Source organism: Nansenia antarctica (genome assembly GCF_963989245.1).
Source record: "Nansenia antarctica genome assembly, chromosome: 8".
Taxonomy (NCBI): domain Eukaryota; kingdom Metazoa; phylum Chordata; class Actinopteri; order Argentiniformes; family Microstomatidae; genus Nansenia; species Nansenia antarctica.
The window spans coordinates 59,770,521-59,796,378 of record NC_137678.1 but is presented as its reverse complement, the minus strand read 5'-3'; the positions used below and the strand labels follow the sequence as shown (position 1 = coordinate 59,796,378).

Below are 25,858 nucleotides of genomic sequence, written 5' to 3'. Positions count from 1 at the left end.
AAGTATCTACAGTAACATACGATTTGTATGTATTTGAATTGACCCAGGTCTGGAGGATATGGACTAGATTTACTAGACACAGAGTATAAACACACATTTCTTGTTAAGCAGGTCTCCCTCGCAAAGGGATTTAAACATATTGCATGTGCCATAAAGTTGCATGGAGTATGTGTTTTAGGAGCAGTAGCCCATTCAGAAACAGGCACACGGTCATAGATACTTAGTGAGAGATGCACTGACCATGGTGTTGCTTGCATGCCTCCTTTTAAGACTTGAATACAGCCAAATGCGTAACACATGCAACAACCTAAATAATAAATACATATCTGAACACTATAACATGTTCATTAATAATATTTCGAAATTATCACCTGAGCTGCATTTGCCATTGTATTTGTAATTCTTCTTCCTCTTCGTGTTAAATGTCCTTTAAAATCTCTCTTGCTTTAAGATCCTTCAAAATCTCGCGGTTTCTCGCGGTTACTTCTGTGATGACGCGCTCCAACCAAATATGGTCCATCAAGCTTCCGGGTGATAGGCGTGATGTCCGCAGCTGGACCCTTCTCGTCCCGCGAGGCGACCTGACGGAACGAAACGGTCGGGGAGCGACACTCCAATCCCAACCGCCACCGGAGTTGGAAGTCCTTTCTAAGGTAAGGCGTTAGCTAACATAGACGTTAGCTAACATAGCTAGATTAAACTATAGATAGATTGAACTATCTAAGCTATTTTACTAGATAGTGAGGATCTGCTGTCATATGCTAATCTTATATTTGCTTACTGACACAGCTGCTGTATAAGGGTCAACTTTGTTGTTTTGTTTTGAAGTTTCGCTTGCCGTTTCACGCTGATCATCTCGGAAGAGACAAAATGTCAGAGGGACTAGAGCAGATTCTGTTACAGCTCACCCAGCCTGACAATGCCGTCATTCAGCAGGTAATGTGAACAGATAGACCTGTCTTAATTGATCTGGTCAAACGGGATGGGCACGACCGTGTGTTTAACCATTAGTACCAACCGTCATTAGTGGCAAAGCTTTGGTGACCCTGGGCTAGCCCGTTTACTACCAACTGCTACACATCAGTTACCAGTCTAATGTCACTACTAGATGAGACATTGATTAGAAGTGTGATCAAAATGCAGTGTGTCTTTGACAGCTGACACTGCAGGCTATTCTTCTGTCACTCATACACGTGACAGTCCCCTGTGTCTACAGTGCCAGTGGTCAGCATTCATGTTCATATAGATTTGTTACTACTTGGCAAAACACTGTTACAGTGTTGTTTGTTTCCTCTCTTTAGGAGGGGAGCCACCCCTCCTAAATTTCGTTGTTTGGTACCTGTACTGTAGCAATGACAATAAAGTCCATTCATTCATTCATTTGTTTTAGGCCATTGCTCAGATGGAGCAGGCTTTCAGAGACCCAGCCTTCATTCCAGCTCTGTGTGCTGTCATGACGAGCTCCCAGAATCCACAGGTATGTACACACAGTACAAACATGGGTCCCCTAACCCTCACATCGGAGAAGAGTTCAGAATCAGTTGAGGCTAATGAGGTTTACAGGTTGAGGCTAATGGGGTTTACAGGTTTGCTTACAGGCAGTGGCGTAGCGGACGGGCCCGCAAGCGACGCACCGCGGGGGGGCCCCAGCCACTAGGGGGCCCCCTAACATTGGATCCCCTTTTTTTTTTTTTTTTTTTTTTTATAATTTAAAAAAATATAAAACAAAGGAAATAAGTGGCCCTTCATTGTGTCAACCTTAATTTTAATATATAGGCCTATATTTAAAAATATATACATAGTTAGCCGTATCCAATAGCAACATCACTTTGACGTCACACGTAGGCAGCGAGACACAAGGAAAATGAGCAAGCGAAAATACAATACAAAGTACAATAAGCATTCTTTAGGTGGTGATAGATTCTCTATTCGGACATTATAGCCGCTATATGTGGGACTGTCGGTCCGATATTGTAAAAAAATCTAATAAAAAATGTATGTTTACGGAAGTACATGTCTCAAGTATTATCTCGGCGGTTAGTCGAGTGAAAGAAAAACAACATACAGATGATAATTCACACAATATAATACCACGAAAGCGTACAGCACTAAACAATAACATTTATTTGGGCAGCATCATACTCAAACTCAGGCAGAAAGGCAGGGTCCGGCCAGGTTCACAGTCACAGGCTGTCAGTGCATCATACAGGTACATAATTCAGCATGGTTAGGCTATATATAGCTGTTTCTTTTTCTATTCTACTATTCTATTCTACTTCTGCTGTCTGCGTCTCCCTGGGTATTCCTAGACCAGATGGCAAACAGTAAAGAAATGTCACAATATACCAGGACTTAAGAAACGAGATGTCCAACAAAGGATTTGACTAACCCTGGCCAATTTTACGCAACAAGTAGACTCTGATGCAGCGGAGACAGGGTTGCCAGATTGGCTGGTTTTTGGTGGATTTAGAAGTTTTTAGATTGATTAGGTTGGAAATTCTCAATCCCATCTGGCAACCCTTAGCGGAGAGTCTACAGATATGTTTACAGATATCACACTGCTGTGCACACCACACTTTGTTAAAATAAATAAAGCTTGTACTATTCTACTTATAATACATTCTACTGATGTAGTGTAGTCTACCATTTGGATTTAGTTATAGGCTATTGCTCTCACTTGTTTGTACCGTTTGCTAAGTCAAGCATTTAGAATGTAGAGTGCATATTGCGAAATTTCGCAACGTCAATAACGCATCGGCCTCTAAAAAACGCAGTTTTTTTTTTTTTTTTTTTACTCCGTTGCGAAAGGGCCCCCGCCGCCACCTTGCGGGGGGGCCCCGGGATTTTGCGCTACGCCACTGCTTACAGGTTTGCTCACCTTGTGTTGAGTTGTCAATGATATGTGTTGTCTTCGCTACCGTCACCTTCATCCGGGCATTATAAATCCATCTCTCTCAGATTCGCCAGTCAGCCGCAGAGATGTTGAGCATGCGAGTGATGAAACGCTGGAAGAAGATGAGCCCGGATCACAGAGAGAGGTTGGGTGTTGTTGTCATTCCTTCCTTCCTACCCCTTTCTAATGATGACATTCAAAAATACTATAGTTAGAGTAGAACATTGTTACATAAACGAAATAATAAGAGTTGATTATTCCATTGTGTATTTTTGGGGGGTCATAGGAAACAAATGATGGAAAGCCTCCTCCTTCTTGGAACTCGAAGCCGTGGTATATGGTGGATATTGGAGAAGAAGAAGCTGGGCCAACATCCACGATATACCACGGCTTCTCATTCCATAACGCTTCATTGTGTTTGAGATGTTATTTTCTTATTTTGTTTTTGTTTTTCCATAGTCTGAAGGCAGGGGTCCTGCAAGCTTTCCAACAGGAGACAGAGTAAGCTTTTTGTATTGATATGAAAGACAATGTAGGTGGCATTTGATGTTGAAACTTTAGGCCAACTTTGTTTGGCCTACATGAAAACCAATGGGTCATGGCACCCAGTTTTATGCTTATCCTACCATAAACACAATGAATAATACAATGAACAACCCCCTTGCTTTGGTCTTTTATGGTAAATGTGGTATCTCTGTTGCAGCCACACAGTGCTCAGTCACTCCCTCTCACAGCTCAGTGCTGTGATTGTCAAACATGAGACACCTGACCGCTGGCCAGCTCTTCTCACCCTGCTCAATGAGTTTACCAAGAGTAATAACCCAACGGACAGGCAGGTAGGCTACACCACCACCTCAATGAGTAATGAGAGATAAATTGTTGTTGCATGTTATCAGTTTACGGTTCGCTTTTTAAAATGGTGGTGGACTTGATACAATCACTGTGCATAGGGCTGGGTGATAAAACGCTCTTGATACAATCACTGTGCATAGGGCTGGGTGATAAAACGCTCTTGATACAATCACTGTGCATAGGGCTGGGTGATAAAACGGTCTTGATACAATCACTGTGCATAGGGCTGGGTGATCAAACGCTCTTGAGACAATCACTGTGCATAGGGCTGGGTGATAAAACGGTCTTGATACAATCACTGTGCATAGGGCTGGGTGATAAAAAGGACTTGATACAATCACTGTGCATAGGGCTGGGTGATAAAAAGGACTTGATACAATCACTGTGCATAGGGCTGGGTGATCCAATCACTGTGCAGAGGGCTGGGTGATCCAATCACTGTGCATAGGGCTGGGTGATACAATCACTGTGCATAGGGCTGGGTGATCCAATCACTGTGCATAGGGCTGGGTGATCCAATCACTGTGCATAGGGCTGGGTGATCCAATCACTGTGCATAGGGCTGGGTGATCCAATCACTGTGCAGAGGGCTGGGTGATCCAATCACTGTGCACAGGGCTGGGTGATCCAATCACTGTGCAGAGGGCTGGGTGATCCAATCACTGTGCACAGGGCTGGGTGATCCAATCACTGTGCATAGGGCTGGGTGATCCAATCACTGTGCATAGGGCTGGGTGATCCAATCACTGTGCAGAGGGCTGGGTGATACAATCACTGTGCAGAGGGCTGGGTGATCCAATCACTGTGCATAGGGCTGGGTGATCCAATCACTGTGCACAGGGCTGGGTGATCCAATCACTGTGCATAGGGCTGGGTGATCCAATCACTGTGCATAGGGCTGGGTGATAGGTGATAATAGGTGATAGGTGATAATAGGGCTGGGTGATCCAATCACTGTGCATAGGGCTGGGTGATCCAATCACTGTGCATAGGGCTGGGTGATAGGTGATAATAGGTGATAGGTGATAATAGGGCTGGGTGATCCAATCACTGTGCACAGGGCTGGGTGATAGGTGATAATAGGTGATAGGTGATAATAGGGCTGGGTGATCCAATCACTGTGCAGAGGGCTGGGTGATCCAATCACTGTGCATAGGGCTGGGTGATCCAATCACTGTGCATAGGGCTGGGTGATAGGTGATAATAGGTGATAGGTGATAATAGGGCTGGGTGATCCAATCACTGTGCAGAGGGCTGGGTGATCCAATCACTGTGCATAGGGCTGGGTGATCCAATCACTGTGCATAGGGCTGGGTGATAGGTGATAATAGGTGATAATAGGTGATAATAGGTGATAGGTGATAGGTGATAATAGGTGATAATAGGTGATAGGTGATGGGTGATAATAGGGCTGGGTGATAGGTGATAATAGGTGATAGGTGATAGGTGATAATAGGTGATAGGTGATAGGTGATAATAGGTGATAGGTGATAGGTGATAATAGGTGATAATAGGTGATAGGTGATGGGTGATAATAGGGCTGGGTGATAGGTGATAATAGGTGATAGGTGATAGGTGATAATAGGTGATAGGTGATAATAGGTGATAATAGGTGATAGGTGATAGGTGATAATAGGGCTGGGTGATAGGTGATAATAGGTGATAGGTGATAGGTGATAATAGGTGATAATAGGTGATAGGTGATAGGTGATAATAGGTGATAATAGGTGATAGGTGATAGGTGATAATAGGTGATAGGTGATGGGTGATAATAGGGCTGGGTGATAGGTGATAATAGGTGATAGGTGATAGGTGATAATAGGTGATAATAGGTGATAGGTGATAGGTGATAATAGGTGATAATAGGTGATAGGTGATAATAGGTGATAATAGGTGATAGGTGATAGGTGATAATAGGTGATAGGTGATAGGTGATAATAGGGCTGGGTGATAGGTGATAATAGGTGATAGGTGATAGGTGATAATAGGTGATAATAGGTGATAATAGGTGATAGGTGATAGGTGATAATAGGTGATAGGTGATAGGTGATAATAGGTGATAATAGGTGATAGGTGATGGGTGATAATAGGGCTGGGTGATAGGTGATAATAGGTGATAGGTGATAGGTGATAATAGGTGATAATAGGTGATAGGTGATAGGTGATAATAGGTGATAATAGGTGATAGGTGATAGGTGATAATAGGTGATAATAGGTGATAGGTGATAGGTGATAATAGGTGATAATAGGTGATAGGTGATAATAGGTGATAGGTGATAGGTGATAGGTGATAATAGGTGATAATAGGTGATAGGTGATAGGTGATAATAGGTGATAGGTGATAGGTGATAATAGGTGATAATAGGTGATAGGTGATAGGTGATAATAGGTGATAATAGGTGATAGGTGATAGGTGATAATAGGGCTGGGTGATAGGTGATAATAGGTGATAATAGGTGATAGGTGATAATACGTGATAATAGGTGATAGGTGATAGGTGATAATAGGTGATAATAGGTGATAGGTGATAGGTGATAATAGGTGATAATAGGTGATAGGTGATGGGTGATAATAGGGCTGGGTGATAGGTGATAATAGGTGATAGGTGATAGGTGATAATAGGTGATAATAGGTGATAGGTGATAGGTGATAATAGGTGATAATAGGTGATAGGTGATAGGTGATAATAGGTGATAGGTGATAGGTGATAATAGGTGATAATAGGTGATAGGTGATAATAGGTGATAGGTGATAGGTGATAGGTGATAATAGGTGATAATAGGTGATAGGTGATAATAGGTGATAATAGGTGATAGGTGATGGGTGATAATAGGTGATAATAGGTGATAGGTGATAGGTGATAATAGGTGATAATAGGTGATAGGTGATAATAGGTGATAGGTGATAGGTGATAGGTGATAATAGGTGATAATAGGTGATAGGTGATAATAGGTGATAATAGGTGATAATAGGTGATAGGTGATAATAGGTGATAGGTGATAATAGGTGATAGGTGATAGGTGATAATAGGTGATAGGTGATAGGTGATAATAGGTGATAGGTGATAATAGGTGATAATAGGTGATAATAGGTGATAATAGGTGATAATAGGTGATAATAGGTGATAGGTGATAGGTGATAATAGGTGATGGGTGATCAAACGGTCTTGAACGGACATACCTAGAAGAAAAACATATTGAAAATGAATGTCAAAAGTGTATCATTGTTATTGTGGTCAACTTTATCATGATAATAATAATAGTTATAGATTTATCATTGTTATTGTGGTCAACTTTATCATGATCATAATAATAGTTATAGATTTATCATTGTTATTGTGGTCAACTTTATCATGATAATAATAATAGTTATAGATTTATCATTGTTATTGTAGTCAACTTTATCATGATAATAATAATAGTTATAGATTTAGTTGATCTTGATTTGAAAGAATGACAACAACAAACTGCAATAGTCTAGGATGGTAGGTGGCCTCTAGGTTCATCCCTCCTGCCTGGCAAGCCTAGCATTGTTTGTCTGGCATTGCCAGGACACAGCGGAGACACTCACGTTTCACATGAAACATGAAACTTTCCCAGCAGCTGTGCATTCATACAGTGACAGAAAACCCTGTCATGGATACCCTACTCTACACTAGGCCATTCCCAAGCCCCATTATCTCCCTAAAACACCCGCCCTCTCCCCGTTGTGAAGCCATGTCTGTCACCGAGGGCGAGGGTTGCATGACTGGATACAACTTTAACCCAAAGTTACAAACAAATCCCCTCATTCCCAAAACAAAACTCAGACATAGTAATAGTATAGGCAAATGTCAAACAGTATATTTAGTAGGACAAAGTGATCAGAATACATGTTAGAAATGTTTTTGCATACAAAGCTTCAGGTGCTTAGGTGGGCTTCCAGAACGAGGTGCTTGCTGTAGGCAGGTTGGTAGCCAATGAGCAAGTGACCGTCAGAAACTTCCAGGAACGTCCTGAACATGTTGGAAAAGACCATTCAGGCAGAAAGCCACCATCTTGGCAGGTGCACACATTGTCACAGACTGCTAATGCGTCATAAGTAATGACTGAGCATGGTTATTACTGTTTCAACAGGAGAAAGACACATATTGCACCTTTTTAATGTTTTGAAAATCAATTATTTTATGATTTTGAATCCACAGTGAACCCTCTGGTTTATCAAACATCAATCCTAAGCAGAACTTGTCCTTCAAACTCTACATAATGTAGAGCATGTTGTGATAATAATTGTTATTAATATTTTATTTTATTTAAATATGATTTTTTGGGGGGCCAGTGCATTTACAAATATGTCAATTGGGTGATGCATCTTTTTGAAACTATTGTGTTTTGCTATGCACCACCAAACAAATTTCCCTTGTGAGATAATTTGACTTTGAAATTACTTCTGAATAGATTCACTGTTGGGTCTTTCTTCATGGACTGAAGAGTTTTTACTTATTGTAACTTATTCTACTCTTGTCCCCCTCCTCTCAGGTGGGTCTCCTCCTGCTCAGCAAAGTGGTGAAGTCGAACCCGGAGTCCTTCAAGCCCCACTACCGCCAGCTGCTGGAGCTGTTCGGCACTGTACTGGAGGACTTGAACAACCCCAATGCACTGTACTACTGCATCCTCACTCTTACCGCCATGACCGCTTACACCGGCACAGAGGAGATGGTGAGTCCCCTCTAGTCACATGTCATTATTGCCCACTTAAATTCTTAAATTTCACCCTATTCTGCCCGTGACCCATACCATGCGAATATTTCCTTTTCACATTGCGTAGCTGTTTTAAAGCGGGCTGAACTGGCCCGGAAAAACATTGTGTTACCTCTGAGGAAAGCAGAGAATGTGCAGTAAATAATGTAAAGTGCACGGTTTGGGTGGGCAGCATGATTGTGTGGAAGACCCTCAATGCATCATGTTGGATGAGCAGATGTTCAGTCTTTCCTCATTCCCCATTCATTGATTGACAGCTGTAATGACATGTCTTCCAGAACTTCATGCGTTCCCTCGTCCCAAGACTGATCGTTGCCCTCAGACACCTCATCCAAGCAGACCAGGTTTGTTATGTGCTGATATGTCATTCCCTCAGTAGAAGAACTGTGTTGTGGTGTGTGTGTGTGTGTGTGTGTGTGTGTGTGTGTGTGTGTGTATGTGTGTGTGTGTGTGTGTGTGTGTGTGCTGTGGACTTGTAACTGGAGCTCTCGGACAAGTAAAAGATAAGTTCACTTGTCCAAAGGACAAGTACCTGAAAAAGCTTAATGTCAAGCCCTGACAGGACATAGTAAAATCACATCAAACAGAACTACAGGAAATAAAAACATCACAGAATTACAGGACATAGTAAAATCACATAAAATAGAACTACAGGAAATAAAAACATCACACTTTACACTCAAGAAAACATTACATCATAAAAAAAGATGATATATAATAACCCGAAAGAAATACGTTTTGGGTCTGTGGTCAGTGGTCACATGATTGGTTATCTATCAGCCTGTCAGAGTGGAGCATTGTTTGATAGAGCTGGGTATTAAGTTCCAGAAATGTACAGCTACCACATAGTATGACACATCTAGCCAGAGCAAGACAGATGTTTTACAGACACACATTTATAATAAAGAATGTTTTGAAGTAATGCAAACCTTCAGGTGAGTTAAACTCAATATGAAGTGAAAGTTGCACGCTCATGTCTCTCTTTGCCATTAACCTTTATTTGCCAATTTTGGAAAATTTGGCCTGGAATGGCTTGGATGCTTTGGATTAGGATGTCAGATCTATTCTAGCTCGTAAGCCACATTATCTGGATGTATTTAGAGCCCTTTGTGTGTATTGTGCAGGACCAGGCCAGCGAGGCCATGAAGGTGTACGAACGTACGGAGGTGTACGATGAGCTGATGGAGAGCGAAGTGTCCATCATTGTGCCTGAAATCATCACTGAAATCGTCCACTTCTGCCTGGAGGTGAGAACACAGTGACTACATTTACATGCACACCATATTCCTGTATTAATTAATCAGAATATGCTCAATATTCCGATTGGGCAAGAGTCATTTAGAATTAAAATGCTCAAAAAGAAGTAGCTTTTTTGATTATGACAATTTCTTAAGCCAACAGACATGATTGACTGGGTGTGAAATTCACATTTTTAATTGACACTTCAGTTGTTTTTTTAAGCTCATACTCTTGTGAGCCTTTCATTCGTACATTTTTTAGCTGGCTGTAATGTTGACCAATACATGCAGCATACAGTATCTCTTGTGGATTTATGCAGCATTTCTGTTTGCAGTTCAATGAAGTGTGTGTGTGTGTGTGTCTCTCTCAAGGTCAGCGCAGACATCACACTCAGCGACTCCCTGCGGGTCCAGGCTCTCTCATGCATCCATTTTCTCATCAGACTTAAGAGCAAGGTAAACTATAACCAGGGGTGCACATAACTTTTTGGGGCCAGTGCTCAGAGGAGCACCTAGGGATGCTGCTTGGTGCTCCCCGAGCTCGCGAGTCACGACCCGTCCCACAGGATGGATAAAAAAGGGATACATGGATAACTTATATTAGCAAAACGACATTTATTCATAAATAAAGATGAACGAACAAATTATTGTGTGCAAAACAAAAGAAACAAATGCACAATCAAATGACTGCTCTTTAAGCATGAAAGTCTGTCCGACTCCTTTAAACACAATGAAATCAACTGATATCTCTTTAAGCACTGCTCTGTTCTGTAAACACTGAAATCAACTTTTCAACAAAAAGTTACAGCCTAAGCATTTATTTATGCTACAAAGCTTAATCATCATCAATGCTCTCTTGACTGCTGTTAATACTGTCCTCAATTTCAACCATGGTAGAGGATGTTGTAGGCTATCACTTTAAATAGCTCATTATTTTGATTGTGCAACAAAGCCTTTTTTTTTTCCTAATAGAATTCCCAACCATATTCCCTGGGTCAGGGGTCTGAATTTTCACGTGGCGGCGTGATAACCGTGCGATACGCGATATGCGGAATGAAAGTACGAGTTACGATACTTTCCGAATGTTTTCGTGAGGGGAGTCGCCGTGGTCGTCGTCGGTCGACTGTTGTGATGGATTACTCGTCGGGCCTTCGGCTGAGGGGACGGCAAATAGTTACTTAGTGGGGCTTGCACTGCAGTGATGCAGCAGTCAGCAGTCAGCAGTTGGATTTTGAGGAAGTAAATTCCTCTCCCAGCGTTTCCAGCTGTTTGTGCGCAAGAGCGCGTTCATGCGGCTGATCTGCCGCGCAGCATGCATTTTGGCGACGCATGCGCACTGGCGCACCAGTTATGTGCACCCCTGACTATAACCATACTATAAATGGATGCCCTACATACTGCTCCTCTATGCCTAATATAACCCCCAGTGACTTCTCTCCCTCCTTAAACTCAGGATGTGCCATCCTTTCCTCATCCATTTTCTGCCCTTTACACTCAGGCTGTGTTACAATGCTCTACCTTTCCCCCTGTAGCATGCTTTTGTGCAATGCCACGCATTACAAGACGTCATCCGTTTTGTGATCCATCTAGTAATGTGCACACTCCGTACTAGGCAGAAGACGGTAGATAATTGGGACGCTGCAGCAGTTTTTCATTGGAGAAATGAAGAAAAGAAAGCCATCTCTGCATGCATTGCACTTTTCCGTTTTTGCCATTGAAAGTATACGGAGCTGGTGATGACTCTCCCTCCCCTTTAGACGGTGTTGAAGCAGAAGCTGCTGGGCCCCATCCTGCAGACGGTCTTCGCCGTGCTGAGCGCAGCACCCCCGCCTGGGGAGGAGGACCCTGAGGACGAGGAGAAAGACACAGAGGACGACCCCTACAGCCCCAAAAACATCGCGGCTGAGGTGATCCTCTTAGTGCCTCTTTTTTTTATTTTATCCCTTTTTCACCCAATTTGGTATCCAATTGTACCCAACCTAGCATCCAATTATCCCCTGCCTATTGCGTAGGATCCGCCGCACGACCCCGTGGCCGGCAGCCCCAGAGGAGATCGCCAGGCAGACTAGCTGTCTGGCTCCTCGAGCCCGACACCGTTACTCCAGCACCAGACGGGGGCGGTGTTGCGCGACGGATCCTTGTCCGGAAATAGTCCTATACCCCCCTTGGGAGCGGCCGCTCAATATGCCGCTCCCTGTGAGCCCCGGCCATATCCGGGTCTGGCGAGACCGGGATTCGATCCCAGTCCCCGGTGGGCAGCTTGCACTAGAGGCTAATGCTTAGACCGCTGCGCCACAGCAGTTCACAACATTGCGTGATACACAGCAGACATAATAGGACAGTTTCCTGAACACATACTAGGACGACTTCTGAAAACTGAAAAACGGAATTGTTTGTAAACTCTTTTTAGTCAATTTTAGGCTTAATCTGTGTTTGGCCCAATATGTGTCAAACACATTGGGCCCTATTATGCACTTCTTAACTTGCCGTCTTAAGTCTTAATTAAGACGCACCGCCAGGTTAAGACCTACCGCAACCCTTATTATGCGCTTCATACGCGCTACTGCTATTATGCAGGTGTCGCTAGGCGCCCACACATAAGACGTAAGACTCCCGTGCATATATTACTCATTGTGGGAGTGTTCATATGTTAATGAAGTGCGCTAGGCGCCCCTGCTATTATGCGATCTGACTTTGCGCCTAGCGCTAAGAAGTGGTTTGAAAAGTTCTTAACTTAAGACGTGGAGGCGTGGTCAAGGCCACTTTGCTATTCCGCGGTTTGCGCATGCGCGCTGACCCACTTCTTAAGAAGTCGGTCGGCGCGCATGCGCAAACCGCGGAGGCGCGCTCGTGTTTCAAAACGTGCATGAAGTCTAGCGCCTATGAACTGCATAATAGCATAGCGCTTATGACTTAACGCAGCCGGTTCTTAAAGGGAATGGCACCTGGCACACTGATTGGGTTGATTGAGAAGACGCCCAAAACACACCCATGACTAATTTCTGGGCTTAGCGCCGGGTCTTAGGCGCCCACTACCGCACGCATAATAGCAAAGTGGCCTTGACCACGCCTCCACGTCTTAAGTTTAGATCTACCGCCTCGTCTTATTGCTTAAGACTTAAGGCGGCTACACACTAGACGATTTTAACCCCGATTTAGCTGTCGCCGACCAGTTTTTGCGGTCGGCGACAAAATCCTCCAGTCGTTGCAAACCCGGGGACGCGCCGTCTCCGACGCTCGTTTAATGTGACAGGCTCAGAGACGCAATCGGAGGACCGCCGACCCCGTCGTTAGGGCCGTCGCAGGGCTCCAGATCTTTTCAAACATGTTTCATTTTATCGGCCGACGGAATCTACATTCTGCTAGTCTGAGATGGGCAACGACCCGTGTGGACAGCACAGCCAATGAGAGGTCGGGGAAATGAGTGATAATAGCCTTTAGCTACGGCGCTAGTTGTTGTGCTAGGTGCATTGACTGACTGTGTCCGCGAATGCTATGCTATTGTTGTGCTAGGTGCATTGACTGACTGTGTCCGCGAATGCTATGCTATTGTTGTGCTAGGTGCATTGACTGACTATGTCCGCGAATGCTATGCTATTGTTGTGCTAGGTGCATTGACTGACTGTGTCCGCGAATGCTATGCTATTGTTGTGCTAGGTGCATTGACTGACTGTGTCCGCGAATGCTATGCTATTGTTATGCTATGTTGAATGGTGTACTAGTTTTCACTGAATAAATCGCGATTTCTTTCAAAGAAGGTAGCAGGTGTGTTTATGTCCATGTCAAGGAATCGTCCTGACCAAGTGAAGAATCTTGTAGTCTGTGAGCCCCCGTCGTTAACACATCCTGTAGTCTGCGCTGTGCTGCGACGTCTGCACGCCGCTGCGACACGGACACCAGCACGACGGTCGTTTAGTGTGAGAGGCTCAGAGATGTTACAACTTGAAAAGTCGTCTAGTGTGTAGCCGCCCTTATGAAGTGCATAATAGGGCCCATTATGTCAGGTACTGTTAGGTTGACATCTTTCTTTCTCTTTATTTTCCTCAAATAAAAATATTGTCTTTGTCAGCAGGTTATTGACACTTTGGCTCTCTACATGCCCCCAGAGAAACTATTCCAACAGCTGGTTAGTATACACCTCGTTCCAAATTATTATGCAAATTATATTTTTCTCAGATTTTCCTAAATAGTCGATGCAAATGACAATCAGTATAATTTTCAAGTCATCAACCGTTAGAGTATAATTCAAATTTTATTGAACAAACCTCCCAATGATAACAGTATTTTTTTTTTAAATAAAAAGTTCAAAATGCACTGTTCCAAATTATTATGCACAACAGAGTTTCAAAACATTTTATAGGTTGTAAAGAACTAAAAATGGTAATTTGATGAATTTAGGGTTAGGAGGTCATATTAGGAGGTCATATTTACTGAAATCAAAAGCTATTTCAAACAAAAACATCTTAACAGGTCAAGTTACATGTTAACATAGGACCCCTTCTTTGATATCACCTTCACAATTCTTGCATCCATTGAACTTGTGAGTTTTTGGACAGTTTCTGCTTGAATTTCTTTGCAGGATGCCAGAATAGCCTCCCAGAGCTGCTGTGTTGATGAGAACTGCCTCCCACCCTCATATATATTTTGTTTGAGGATGCTCCAAAGGTTCTCAGTAGGGTTGAGGTCAGGGGAAGATGGGGGCCACACCCAGAGTTTCTCTCCTGTTATGCCAGCCAATGACACAGAGGTATTCTTTACCTGCCTGCTTCAAATGTGTACTGTTTGATGATATTCTTTCAACCTGATGATTTATTATATAATAAATGTTTTAGTTGTGTAAAATGATAGTTGTCGGGCTCAGCGTCTCGGAATACTGTATGTCCACAAGACATTTCAGCTTACACCTGGCACCTGACATTCTATTGTTTCTGTTATTCTATTTAGACAATACAAACTTGATTCATTGTTTAATGGATTTCATTTTCAGAAAGGTGAGGGCAAGCAAGCAAAAAACAAAAAAAACAGTATCAAAGTACTTTGAATATCCATCAAGCAATATTCGCACGGGACTAGTATTATGTGGTGAGGTCCGTAATTTAGAAATCCCCCCCTCGACGCCTGTGTTTCATGTGATGCATTCGCGCGGGATACGTGAAGTTTTACAGCAGACTATCTACAGTTACACCAATTATGTCTTCCAAATATGTTATATTCAATATGTAAGCTCTTTCATATAAACATTTTGATATTCTGATGATTCTAAATTCCTGACTAAACACACAAACACACAAACACTGTTACACTAACATCAACAAATGGAGGTCTCCAGTCATCACTCTGAGTACTGGTGAAGTGACAGGCATCCGTTAAACAATTTATCATGTTTGTGTGGCCTTGTTCTATTTATTCTCTCATCTGTCATCCCTTGAGTTTTCTCTCTGAAGAAAAACGTTTTTTTCCTTTTTTTAAAATAATATGAGAAAAATGATAAAGTGCTGCTGTCTCTCTTGTGGCCCAGATGTCCCTCACTCAGGCATGCTTGGCCAGTGAGAACCCCTACGAGAGGAAGGCTGGACTGATGTGTATGGCCGGGCTGGCGGAACACTGCGCCGACCACATACAGACCAAGTGAGTACAACTCCTGTTCAAGTCCCCTAGACAAGCACACTGCAACTAACTGGGACTGTTTCCCATGTTAAAGTCCCAGTTAGTTTTGTATGTCTCCTCTTCTTCTCCTTTTCATTCACTTGTAGATGTGTCCAGTAGTTAAGTGTGTGTGTGTGTGTGTGTGTGTGTGTGTCTGTCTGTGTCAGGTTGTTGTCCTCCATGCTGCAGACAGTGTGCCAGAGTCTGTCAGACAGTAACCAGGTGGTCCGCAGCGCAGGCCTCTTTGCTTTAGGACAGTTCTCTGAACACCTACAGGTCAGTCAGACCGGACGTGATCAGTCGGGATTTTTTCAGATTTAACCGTATTAATAATGAGATTGAGAGGCATCCTTTGAAAAGACATTCTAGCTGCTGAACAGGTTTGTATATGGAGATGTGGACTTGTTTAGAGCTCCTATCTACCCCCCCCCTTCCTCTCAGCCTGAGGTCAGTAAGTATCTAACCCCCCCCTTCCTCTCAGCCTGAGGTCAGTAAGGACAGCCTATCTAACCCCCCCCTTCCTCTCAGCCTGAGGTCAGTAAGTATCTAACCCCCCCCTTCCTCTCAGCCTGAGGTCAGTAAGTATCTAACCCCCCCCTTCCTCTCAGCCTGAGGTCAGTAAGTATCTAACCCCCCCCCTTCCTCTCAGCCTGAGGTCAGTAAGTATCTAACCCCCCCCTTCCTCTCAGCCTGAGGTCAGTAAGTATCTAACCCCCCCCTTCCTCTCAGCCTGAGGTCAGTAAGTATCTAACCCCCCCCTTCCTCTCAGCCTGAGGTCAGTAAGTATCTAACCCCCCCCTTCCTCTCAGCCTGAGGTCAGTAAGTATCTAACCCCCCCCTTCCTCTCAGCCTGAGGTCAGTAAGTATCTAACCCCCCCCCTTCCTCTCAGCCTGAGGTCAGTAAGTATCTAACCCCCCCCCTTCCTCTCAGCCTGAGGTCAGTAAGTATCTAACCCCCCCCCTTCCTCTCAGCCTGAGGTCAGTAAGTATCTAACCCCCCCCTTCCTCTCAGCCTGAGGTCAGTAAGTATCTAACCCCCCCCCTTCCTCTCAGCCTGAGGTCAGTAAGGACAGCAAGGAGCTGATGCCGCTGCTGCTGGGCTACATGTCAGCACTAAACCAGTCCAAGATAGGCCACGTCACCAAGGCTTTCTACGCCCTGAAGAACTTCCTGGAGGACCTGGGTGAGAGTGCTGCCCGTTCACTTCACCTGAATCTACTATGGCTATGCCTCCACTCGGAGACGGGATTTTTAACTGGTCAATCAAAGATTCTTTGTTGTGGGTTTTCACTGACACCATTCAACCCCTTCCCTCTCTCAAGAGATCCAACCCTACCTGCCCACCTACCTGCCCACTCTCATGGAGACAATGTTGTCCGCCTTGAGCAACGCAGACAGTCTCCATCTCAAAGAGCTGGCGGTCAGCGCCACCGGAGCCATAGGTAATGCTTATTACTGCTAATAATGAACACGTTTGTGATCACTGGTAGCACACAGAACATCAGCTTAGTATTGGTAACACTTAGAAAGTTAGTTATATCACAGCTAACAGTTTATTATTGGGTTAGGGTTAGGAAAAAGCATGTTCCCTTAGTGGACATTTACCATATTGCTTTAGCTATTATGTTCTTTCGTGTCAGTGCAGATTGAGATGAGGATTGGTAGCCACGTCAGACTCTGTTTGTTAATACACCCACCAGGGTAGTAAACCTTTCAGACTGTATTAACCCCCCTCCCTTCCTCTTGCGGTTCAGCCAACGCTACTAAAGAGATGCTGGTGCCTTACTTCCCCCCCGTCATCGAGAGTCTGAAGGGCTTCCTCACAGACACCCGTGACGAGATGAGGTCCCTGCAGACACAGGCTCTGGGTGAGCTAGCGCTAATGCTGCTATCTTGTCATCTTTCATGTTGTCAATAGGCTAGGTGCACGATCTCCACTACTTCCTGAAAGGCACCTTGCATGAACATATCCTGTCTCACTCTATTGGTTGAATTGATTAATCAGCTGTGCGGTAAACTGTTGGAACACACAGTGCACTGCTGATTAATCAATTAAACCAATAGAGTGAGACAGGATATGTTCATGCAAGGTGCCTTTCAGGAAGTAGTGGAGATCGTGCACCTAGCCTATTAAAACACGTGTTGTGTTTTTCTTCGCATTTTGACTTCACTCATGTACAAGCTGCATGTCACTGCAGCGTCATCCCAGTTTAATTTACCACAAGTGTGTCCTGGGTTGGAGAAACGGAGGTTGATGATATGTATCCTCGGTCCCCGTGGCAGATACGTTGTCAGTGCAGGCACGCACCATCGGGAAAGACGTGTTCAGCCCACTCGCAGCTGAGTGTGTTCTGCTGGGCCTCAATCTCACCGATGCCATAGACCCGAGGTTCCCAAAGTGGGTCGACCCAGACCTGCGCCGCTGCACGTAAGTAGTAGCCGTGTGTGTGAAGTGGCATACAGACACACACACAGCCATTTTGTCTTGAGATTCCACCAAGATCGGCCTGGATAGATCATCTGTGGGCGTTTCTACTCCACTACTCGGAGATTGCAGCCAGTTCAAAACAGGCTTAGTTTTAACAGACTTAAACGAGATGTGTTCGTTCCCAATCATTATAGGTTTCATTTATGTTGTGTCCTGACTTTTTAGCTAATGTACATGGCCCAACCTGTGGTAAACTGTAGCCAGCATTATACAAGTATGGTTGTACAGTTAGGTCCGGAAATATTTGGATAGTGACACAATTTCCATAATTTTGGCTCTGTATGCCACCACAATGGATTTGAAAGGAAAAAAATCAAGATGCAATTTAAGTACATACATTCAGTTTTAATTTAAGTTGTTGAACAAAAATATTGAAAGGTTTAGGAATTACAAAAAAATATATACACAGTCCTCTATTTTCAGGGGCTCAAATGTAATTGGACAAATTAACGTAATCATAAATAAAATGCAAATGTTTAATACTTTGTCGAGAATCTTGTAGGCAATGACTGCCTGAAGTCGAGAACCCATGGACATCACCAAATGCTGGGTTTCCTCCTTTGTGATGTTTTGCCAGGCCTTTACTGCAGCTGTCTTCTTTACATTTGAAAGTGTCCAATAGGGTGTGCAGATCAGTTGTTTGATGCTCTGGGGAAACAAAAGAAGAAAGTGTTGAAAGAGGGCTGAATAATTTCTATAAGCACCGTACTGTATGTGGATGAAGCCATGGAGAGAATGAAAGAAAGGGGCCATGCTATTTCTACAAGCACACTCATGATCTCTCTCTCTCTCTCTCTTCTCCCACAGGTTCAGTGTAGAAAACGCCTACATTGACGAGAAAGAGGACGCCTGCGACTCCCTAGGAGAGATTGCCTTCAACACTGGGTAACACACATACACATGCTGCTGAATCCCAAATCAACCTCCAGCCACATACTCCTATAGATCTGAGAGGAGTGAGATGGATGAAGGGCAAATAATAACAGCTCTACCGTGTACTCTGATGATGATAGTAGAGTGGCCATTTTGCCACCACCTATCAAATTCTTTCCAGATCTACAGGAATGGCCATGGAGTCAGTCCTTTTTGGAACATAGTAATTAATAGCTGCTGTCGATAGTTAGGAGTCTCACTCACTCGGTTCTCACCATAGATATAGGACACTGGGATATCCGCTATGGTTCTGACTCTTCTGTTCTGAACCCACTCCTCAGTGCTGCCTTCCAGCCCTTCCTCGAGTCCAGCTTCCAGCAGGTTTATAAGCTGAAGGATGTAAGTAGCTCTGCTTGCTCTGTCCTTCTTAAGAAGGAGAATGAGGAGGAGGAGGAGGAGGAGGAGGGTGTTGTGTGTGTCGGTAAATGGATGTCTGATTAAATGATGTATGCTAGCTACTATGTGAGTATGAATAAGTGTGCTACTGTATATTATGAGTGAGTAACGGAGGCATCTCTTACCGTGTACACCCTCTGTTTGCCCGCCTCCCCCTGTCAGTTCCCCCACCAGGATGTGCGGAGGGCCGCTTTCGGGGCCATGGGCCAGTTCTGCCGAGCTCAGCACAAAGTGTGTCAGGAGAGTCCCTCAGAAACCAACCGTCGGGGTATAAACCCCCCCCTTCCCTCTCTCTCTCTTCATCCCAATCACTGCTCTGTGCCCACTTTCCATAAAAGGTTGTTAGCTAACATGCTGCTTTGTTTGTCCCTCCTAGTCCTCCAGAAGCTTCTAGAAGTGGTGCTGCCCAGCTTCCTGGAGGCAATACGCAAGGAGCGCGAGCGGCAGGTGATGATGATGATGATGAGCCATTTATAGCAATAGAGTAGAGACTGTCTTTGATGAAATCAGTTTTTATATGTATGGCATGTGTATAACATTTTAAGAGATTTTGGTGAACCACATCAAGAGGTATCAAAATAATGGCGGTTGCTCGCCAATGTTGGTTGATTTGCATGTGTCTGAGTCTAATGGACCTGCGCACCAAGTTTAATAATAATAATAATAATTACTTACATTTATATAGCGCCTTTCACAGACCCATGGTCGCTTTACAAGGGAATGGGACAAACGGAACAGAGTCAGAAAGACAAACGCACAAAACAATAAACAGTGAAACAGCTATAAATATAGCTGTGAACAGTGAAACAGCTATATATATATATATATATATATATATATATATATATATATATATATCCACAGTGTTCTATGCCCTAATCATGATGTTATAATATAGTTAAATTGGTCAAATAATGGTATGATAATGTGATGATACAGGATAATGTAAATGTCATGTATAATGCAGGTGGTGATGGGCGTGCTGGAGGCCATGAACGCGGTGCTCAAGGCCTGCCAGGGGGATGCGCTGCAGGCACCCAGACGCCTGCAAGAGATCAGCCAGGCCATCCGCGACGTACTGAAGAAGAAGGTGAGATAAGCTGGGCCGGCTTGGGTCTCCAGTAGTACTACTTCCTGGTTCTGAGTAGAGTAGATCTGCTTTCTTCCTCGCTCGTTTTTTGCTCTCTACTATTTTTACTATGCCTACTATCTGTTAGCTGTGTGGATCTTTCAAAGAGAGTCGACTTATTAGAATATAGCCTGCAAAGAAGATTCGCTGCCCTGGAAACTCGCTACGCTAATGATCCTCCGCTTACGCAAGCCTTTCTAAAGGATCAATATTATAATTCACATTTTCCAGAGCTAATGAGACAGCTGACAGCTGCAAAATTCACTGGACAGATTAATCATCCCCCGGAAAGATTCCACAGGCTACAGAAATCACTGAAAAGCAGCCAACCGAAGCCTATCATTAAATAACTTGCGGCCTTGCATGACTGCACAGCGCCCGGATAAGAGTCAGAGGCACTCCGACACGGAGCCGAGGCAAGCTCCATCTTCACCTCACAGAGATACTTTGTTGATTGGTAATCCAGCCATCAGAAGCGGGACGGGAAAAGAGCTAGATTTATGCTACCCCCCTGATAAAAAGGTTCCAGACAAAACAAATAATTTAATGACACTGGTGATGGACAGGCCTGGAAAGCAGTGGGCTCCCGTGGACACGGAGCGGAGACACCAGTCAAACCACACAGAGCTAGTACGCCCTGGAACAGACCCCACCGCCTTCACCTCCAAATGATACTTTGTTTATTGGAGACTTGACGATCAGAAACGTGAAAGGTAAAAAATGACATATCCACTGTCTTCCCAATGCAATGGTTTCACACACAACAAAAGATTTGGAAAAGACACTGTCTGATCACCCAGAGACAAAGCGATTCATATTGCATGTGGGAACAATCGATTCTCGTAAAATGGGCTCACATGACTTGAGACGTGATTTTATAGAACTTTTCAATAAACTTGGCAAGCTTGAGATTGATACATTCATCTCAGGAGTCCTCCCCACGGTAGGCCGAATTTAGCCAACTCCTAAGCCTTGACACTTGGCTCGCTGGAGCGTGCAAACTTAAAGGGATGACATTTATTCACCATTGGAACATTTACTGGAGGCTGAGAGTTATTCAGAAGAGACGGCCTCCACTTAAACAGATCGGGAGAATATCACCTAACAAGCAATATACGTATATGTAAAGCACTTTGAATTGCCCCAGTTGTATGAAATGTTATATACAAATAAACTTTCCTTGCCTTGCCAGTATTGTATATATCAAATGAAAAGCTCAATTACCCAACAAACTAGCTACATTTTAGATACCTAAGGAAATTCCAATACAAGCTTTTGCTATGGTTGTCTCCAGACAGCTTTCATCTGTTCTGGAGACGACTGTTGTTATAATGCAATCGCTTTAGCAGCGTCTTATATGTCTGTATTTTATTTCTTAAATGACCGGTAACTGGCCATCCTCCGCCCCCCTGATTCTCTTTGTTGTTTCAACCAGTTAAACATATTTGGAGAACAATATGGCTGCCTGACAGAACCCAGCCAGTCATTTTGCTGTGTATTAGAATGTCTCAGTGACCCTCCTGTCCCCTCTTCCCCATACAGACGGTGTGTCAGGGTGGAGGAGGAGACGAGGCGGAGGATGAGGAGCAGCAGGCGGAGTATGACGCTATGCTGCAGGAGTTTGCTGGCGAGGGCATCCCGTTACTGGCGTCTGCCGTGCCCGCCGACGTCTTCTCCCCTTACCTCATCGAGCTGCTGCCCCTCATCATGAACAAGGCTGTGAGTCAGGGTGCCTCTGTCTCTCTCTGTCTGTCGCTCTCTCTCTCTCTCTCTCTCTCTCTCTCTCTCTCTCTCTCTCTCTCTCTCTCTCTCTCTCTCGTCTTTGTCTCTTTTAATCCACTGTTCATACTACTATATCACTTTATTTCAACTACTCAGTCATCATCCTTTCTTCTTATTGCCATTCACTACTGCTGTCCCAGTATAAGTCATACTTATGAAACTCTTAATTGTATTGATCTGTCTATACTTCCTCTCTCTCATCTCTCTATCTATCTGCATATATGCTAACCTCTGACTAGCCAGCAAATCTGTCTATTGTCCAAACCATCTTTAATCTATTTCCACAAACAAGCAAGCCCACAATGTTCCTTCTCCTTCAAATGGCGCCTGGTCGTGCTTGATTTAGTGAATAACAACCAAAATAAAGTTATGCATGAGTTTTTAGTTTGTAATAATCAAATGTAATTTTACATTTAACCAAAGTATCCCTCGGTCTAAGTCTGCTGAGATGAAAGCATAAAGATATGAAGTGTCAATGAATGAGAGAATGTGTACTCTGTTTGTAGAAATCTTCGTGCACGGTGGCTGACCGCTCTTTCTCCCTGGGCACACTTGGGAAGACCCTGCACTCTCTGGTGGGTGTGTCTGGGGGCAGGACCGTGGCCGGAAAGCTGGCCAACCTGCTGCTGCCGGTGCTGGTGGGCGGGGTGACGGACAGCAACGCAGAGGTGCGCCAAAACAGCGTGTTTGGGCTGGGAGCACTGGCTCAGGCCGCAGGCCCTACCGTTGCCCAGTATCCTTTCCTGAATGTCTGAGACCGCTTATGTAAGGGGAGGTCGGTAGCTTATCTTATCTGAGTGACACACAGCTCAGCTCTCTCTTTGAGTAAGTTTCAAGTTTATTGTTACGTCACATTACACAAATGTAAGAGAGTAAAATTCTTGGGCTTCGATTATTTACAATAAGCAGTATCTTGCAATTTGTAGACATTAAGGCACTAGGCATAATTCAATAAAAAAGTGTCAATATTACAGGACATAAGTGACAGTAGTAAACTGACTGTGAGCTTAAGCTTAGGTAGTCCATATGCATGGGATGTGTTTGTGGATGATAGTCAGTTGTCTACAGTAGGCTTGTTCATGAGCCTGATCGCCTGGGGAAAGTAGCTGTTGGTTAGCCTCTGAGTTTTGGCCTTGAGGCTCCGGAAAAGGCTACACCTTTCAGTTCCTGTGTGTGTGTGTCTGTGTGTGTCTGTTGTGACTGCCGTCCTCAATGCAGTAAATGTCTAAAGATGTTTGTGTGCGTGTGCTCGTGTGTGCAGATGTGTGCTCACAATGTCCGTGTGCAAGATTATCCACTGACTATGTAAGTGGGCCCAATACAAGTAGCCCTAGTTCTGTCCTATCTGTCTGTCTCTCAGGGTGTCTTGTTCCTCAACTTGTCTCAGATACTACCCTATGATGCTGTCCCTCTTCTCCAACCTGCTGTCTAAAGAGAAGGACCAAGCGGTGATCGACAACCTGTGCGCTGCCCTCTGCAGGATGATCATGAGCCACATGGAGGGTGTTCCTCTGGAGCAGGTAGAGTTCAGCCTTAACCTCGGTTATTGCGTGATTATCACATGCGGTAGATTGGCTTTGGGACTATTCCTGAACTCAAAACTAGTGCAAGCGTTGTGACCTAGAGGGTTTGCGGAAATGTACCATTGGGAGTTGGTAAAAGTCTGAGTTCTGCGCCAACTGCAAGTTATTTAGTTCTCTTTAGTTTCTGTGAATCAGCGCCTTTTTTTATAGATTTTATTGTTCTATTCTTTAACAGTCAACATGCAGAGTTTGCCAGCAGCTTACTAAGTGGATTTATCCAATTCAGGGCCAACCAAAACCATACTGTGGTTTTCCTTTCAAATTGTCCTTTCCAGCACTGTTTCAGCAACTATGGTGGATAACCAGGCCAGTCCAGTACAGCTCAGCTTGGCCCGGCTCTGTAGTGTAAATGAGGGAAGAGTGCTGTAGACACAGTCAGATGTTTTGAAGGAGTGTAGTGTTTCAGAGTGTCTCACTGACTAGGCACACCTCTTCTCTTCTCCTAGGTGTTTCCTGCCCTAGTGGAACGTCTCCCTCTGAAGGAGGACATGGAGGAGAATAAAACTGTGTACAGCTGCCTGGCCCTCCTGTATTCCCGCAATCCTGCGCTGGTACTTACATTTTTAGCTCAGGTTTAAACCAGGTTTAAACCTGGATTAGCAGAGGCTTAGATTTAAACCAGGATTCAATTAAACTAGGTTTAAGATAGGATTAAAGTTTGGTGCAACAGGATTAGTAGATAAACCTTGATTTAAACCGGTTTAAAATGTAAACCAGGTTGGTGCAACCCAGCCCAAGTGATTTACTTCTAACCAAATATTCAGCAAGATCAGCGGGCGTACTCACTGGTCATGCTTTGTGTCATAGCTACTTCAGCAGTGTTGAACAGTGTAATTGTGCAGTGAAACATGACACGAACATCGCTGTGCTCTAGATTTCTATGTTGTCCCTTCGTTGTATCATATTTGATTACGTTGTCCCCCTCAGGTGGTAAGTCAAATGAAGCCCATCATATCTGCTTCCAGTCATGTCTTGGGAACCAAAGAGCTTGACGCAGGTGAGAAGAGAACCACAAATCATGTTAGGCAAGTCCCTTATCTTACTGCATTAGTATGCGCTTGCTCACAAAATCTCTCCATTGTCTAGAAACCCAAAACATCCTGCTTCTGTTGGTCCGAGGCTTCGCTGAGCACCACGCACAGGAGTTTCAGGGAGCTGTGAACTCACTTCCTGCAGAACAGAAGATGAAGCTGGCCGCAGCAGTCACCCCATCGTAGTCCACATCAAACATGTCTTCCATTCTCCTTTGATGAGCTAGCAGATTTACACATTTTTACGAAAGGGCTGGGAAAATAGGACAGCAGTTGAGAAATTCTAAAATTGGACAAACCCTAGCACTTCCATCATTCTACTACTAGTCAGCAGTTATGTTACAAGTATTAACTTATTGTCTGTTTTATTATTTTTATGAAATGTGATTTGAATTCATGTGTTATCTATTAGTTCTGTTCTTTTTGTTTTTTGTTTTCTTTTTAAAAGTCTATTACTTGCTTACCCCATGTTATAATTGAGAGCCACCTATATCTATTCTCTGCTGTCCCCTTTCACCACTAATTTGATGAATGTCTGCCTTAGAGTGTGAAGCAATGAACTCATGATAAATGCCTTTTTCTCAGACTTGTCTGTCATTCTGTATTCTCTGCCAGAACTGGCCAATATCAATCTGTTTCTTTCAATCCCTTCATTCAGTCATATGTGAGAGAGAAACTGAATTGAAGGATTGAAAAGCTGCCATTTATTTCCAATAAATACATTTAAAAAATGGAAATTAAACTATTATTAAGTAGACACTTCAGTTTACGTCATGAATTGACGATATTGAAAGTAATAAATTGACCCTAAATACGGCCAATCCCATGACTAGCTGGAACTGCTCTCTGAAACAACATTGTTTCTCTTCCAGTTGTATCCCGCTCTGTCAGTCCCCGATCCTGCTTAGTAAGGGGGTTCTGACGCAGGGCAAACCTGCAACAATGCACTGATCTTAACTTCTGTTTGCATACTGTACATTCTCTTTGCACAACGTGTACAGAGTCGTGTGTGTGAGAGACGGAGAGATTGAGATGATGATAATGAGGAAACTTTATGAAAAAACAACACATCAAACAAAGCATTTTCTTGTTAATATATACATATTCTACCCTAAATAGTTCACAAAAGAAGTACAACATTCATAGAA

General features: G+C 43.9%; 1 protein-coding gene across 1 annotated transcript; it reads left to right on the top strand.

The window, feature by feature from the left end:
* Positions 1 to 870: 870 nt before the first annotated feature.
* LOC308164513 (importin-4-like) lies at positions 871 to 25,265 on the top strand (the record flags this gene model as incomplete). The annotated part of the gene is made up of 28 exons (XM_080538584.1): positions 871 to 936; positions 1,391 to 1,477; positions 2,959 to 3,038; positions 3,353 to 3,394; positions 3,597 to 3,729; positions 8,263 to 8,442; positions 8,763 to 8,828; positions 9,609 to 9,731; positions 10,095 to 10,178; positions 11,480 to 11,629; positions 13,795 to 13,848; positions 15,241 to 15,350; positions 15,536 to 15,644; positions 16,422 to 16,557; positions 16,691 to 16,810; positions 17,123 to 17,236; positions 17,652 to 17,796; positions 18,664 to 18,741; positions 19,071 to 19,128; positions 19,348 to 19,453; positions 19,562 to 19,632; positions 20,153 to 20,275; positions 21,857 to 22,033; positions 22,603 to 22,829; positions 23,484 to 23,616; positions 24,126 to 24,230; positions 24,607 to 24,676; positions 24,766 to 25,265. 28 exons carry the CDS (start codon positions 871 to 873, stop codon positions 24,894 to 24,896), a joined length of 3,078 nt encoding a protein of 1,025 aa, XP_080394710.1. The 3' UTR covers positions 24,897 to 25,265.
* Positions 25,266 to 25,858: the final 593 nt, after the last annotated feature.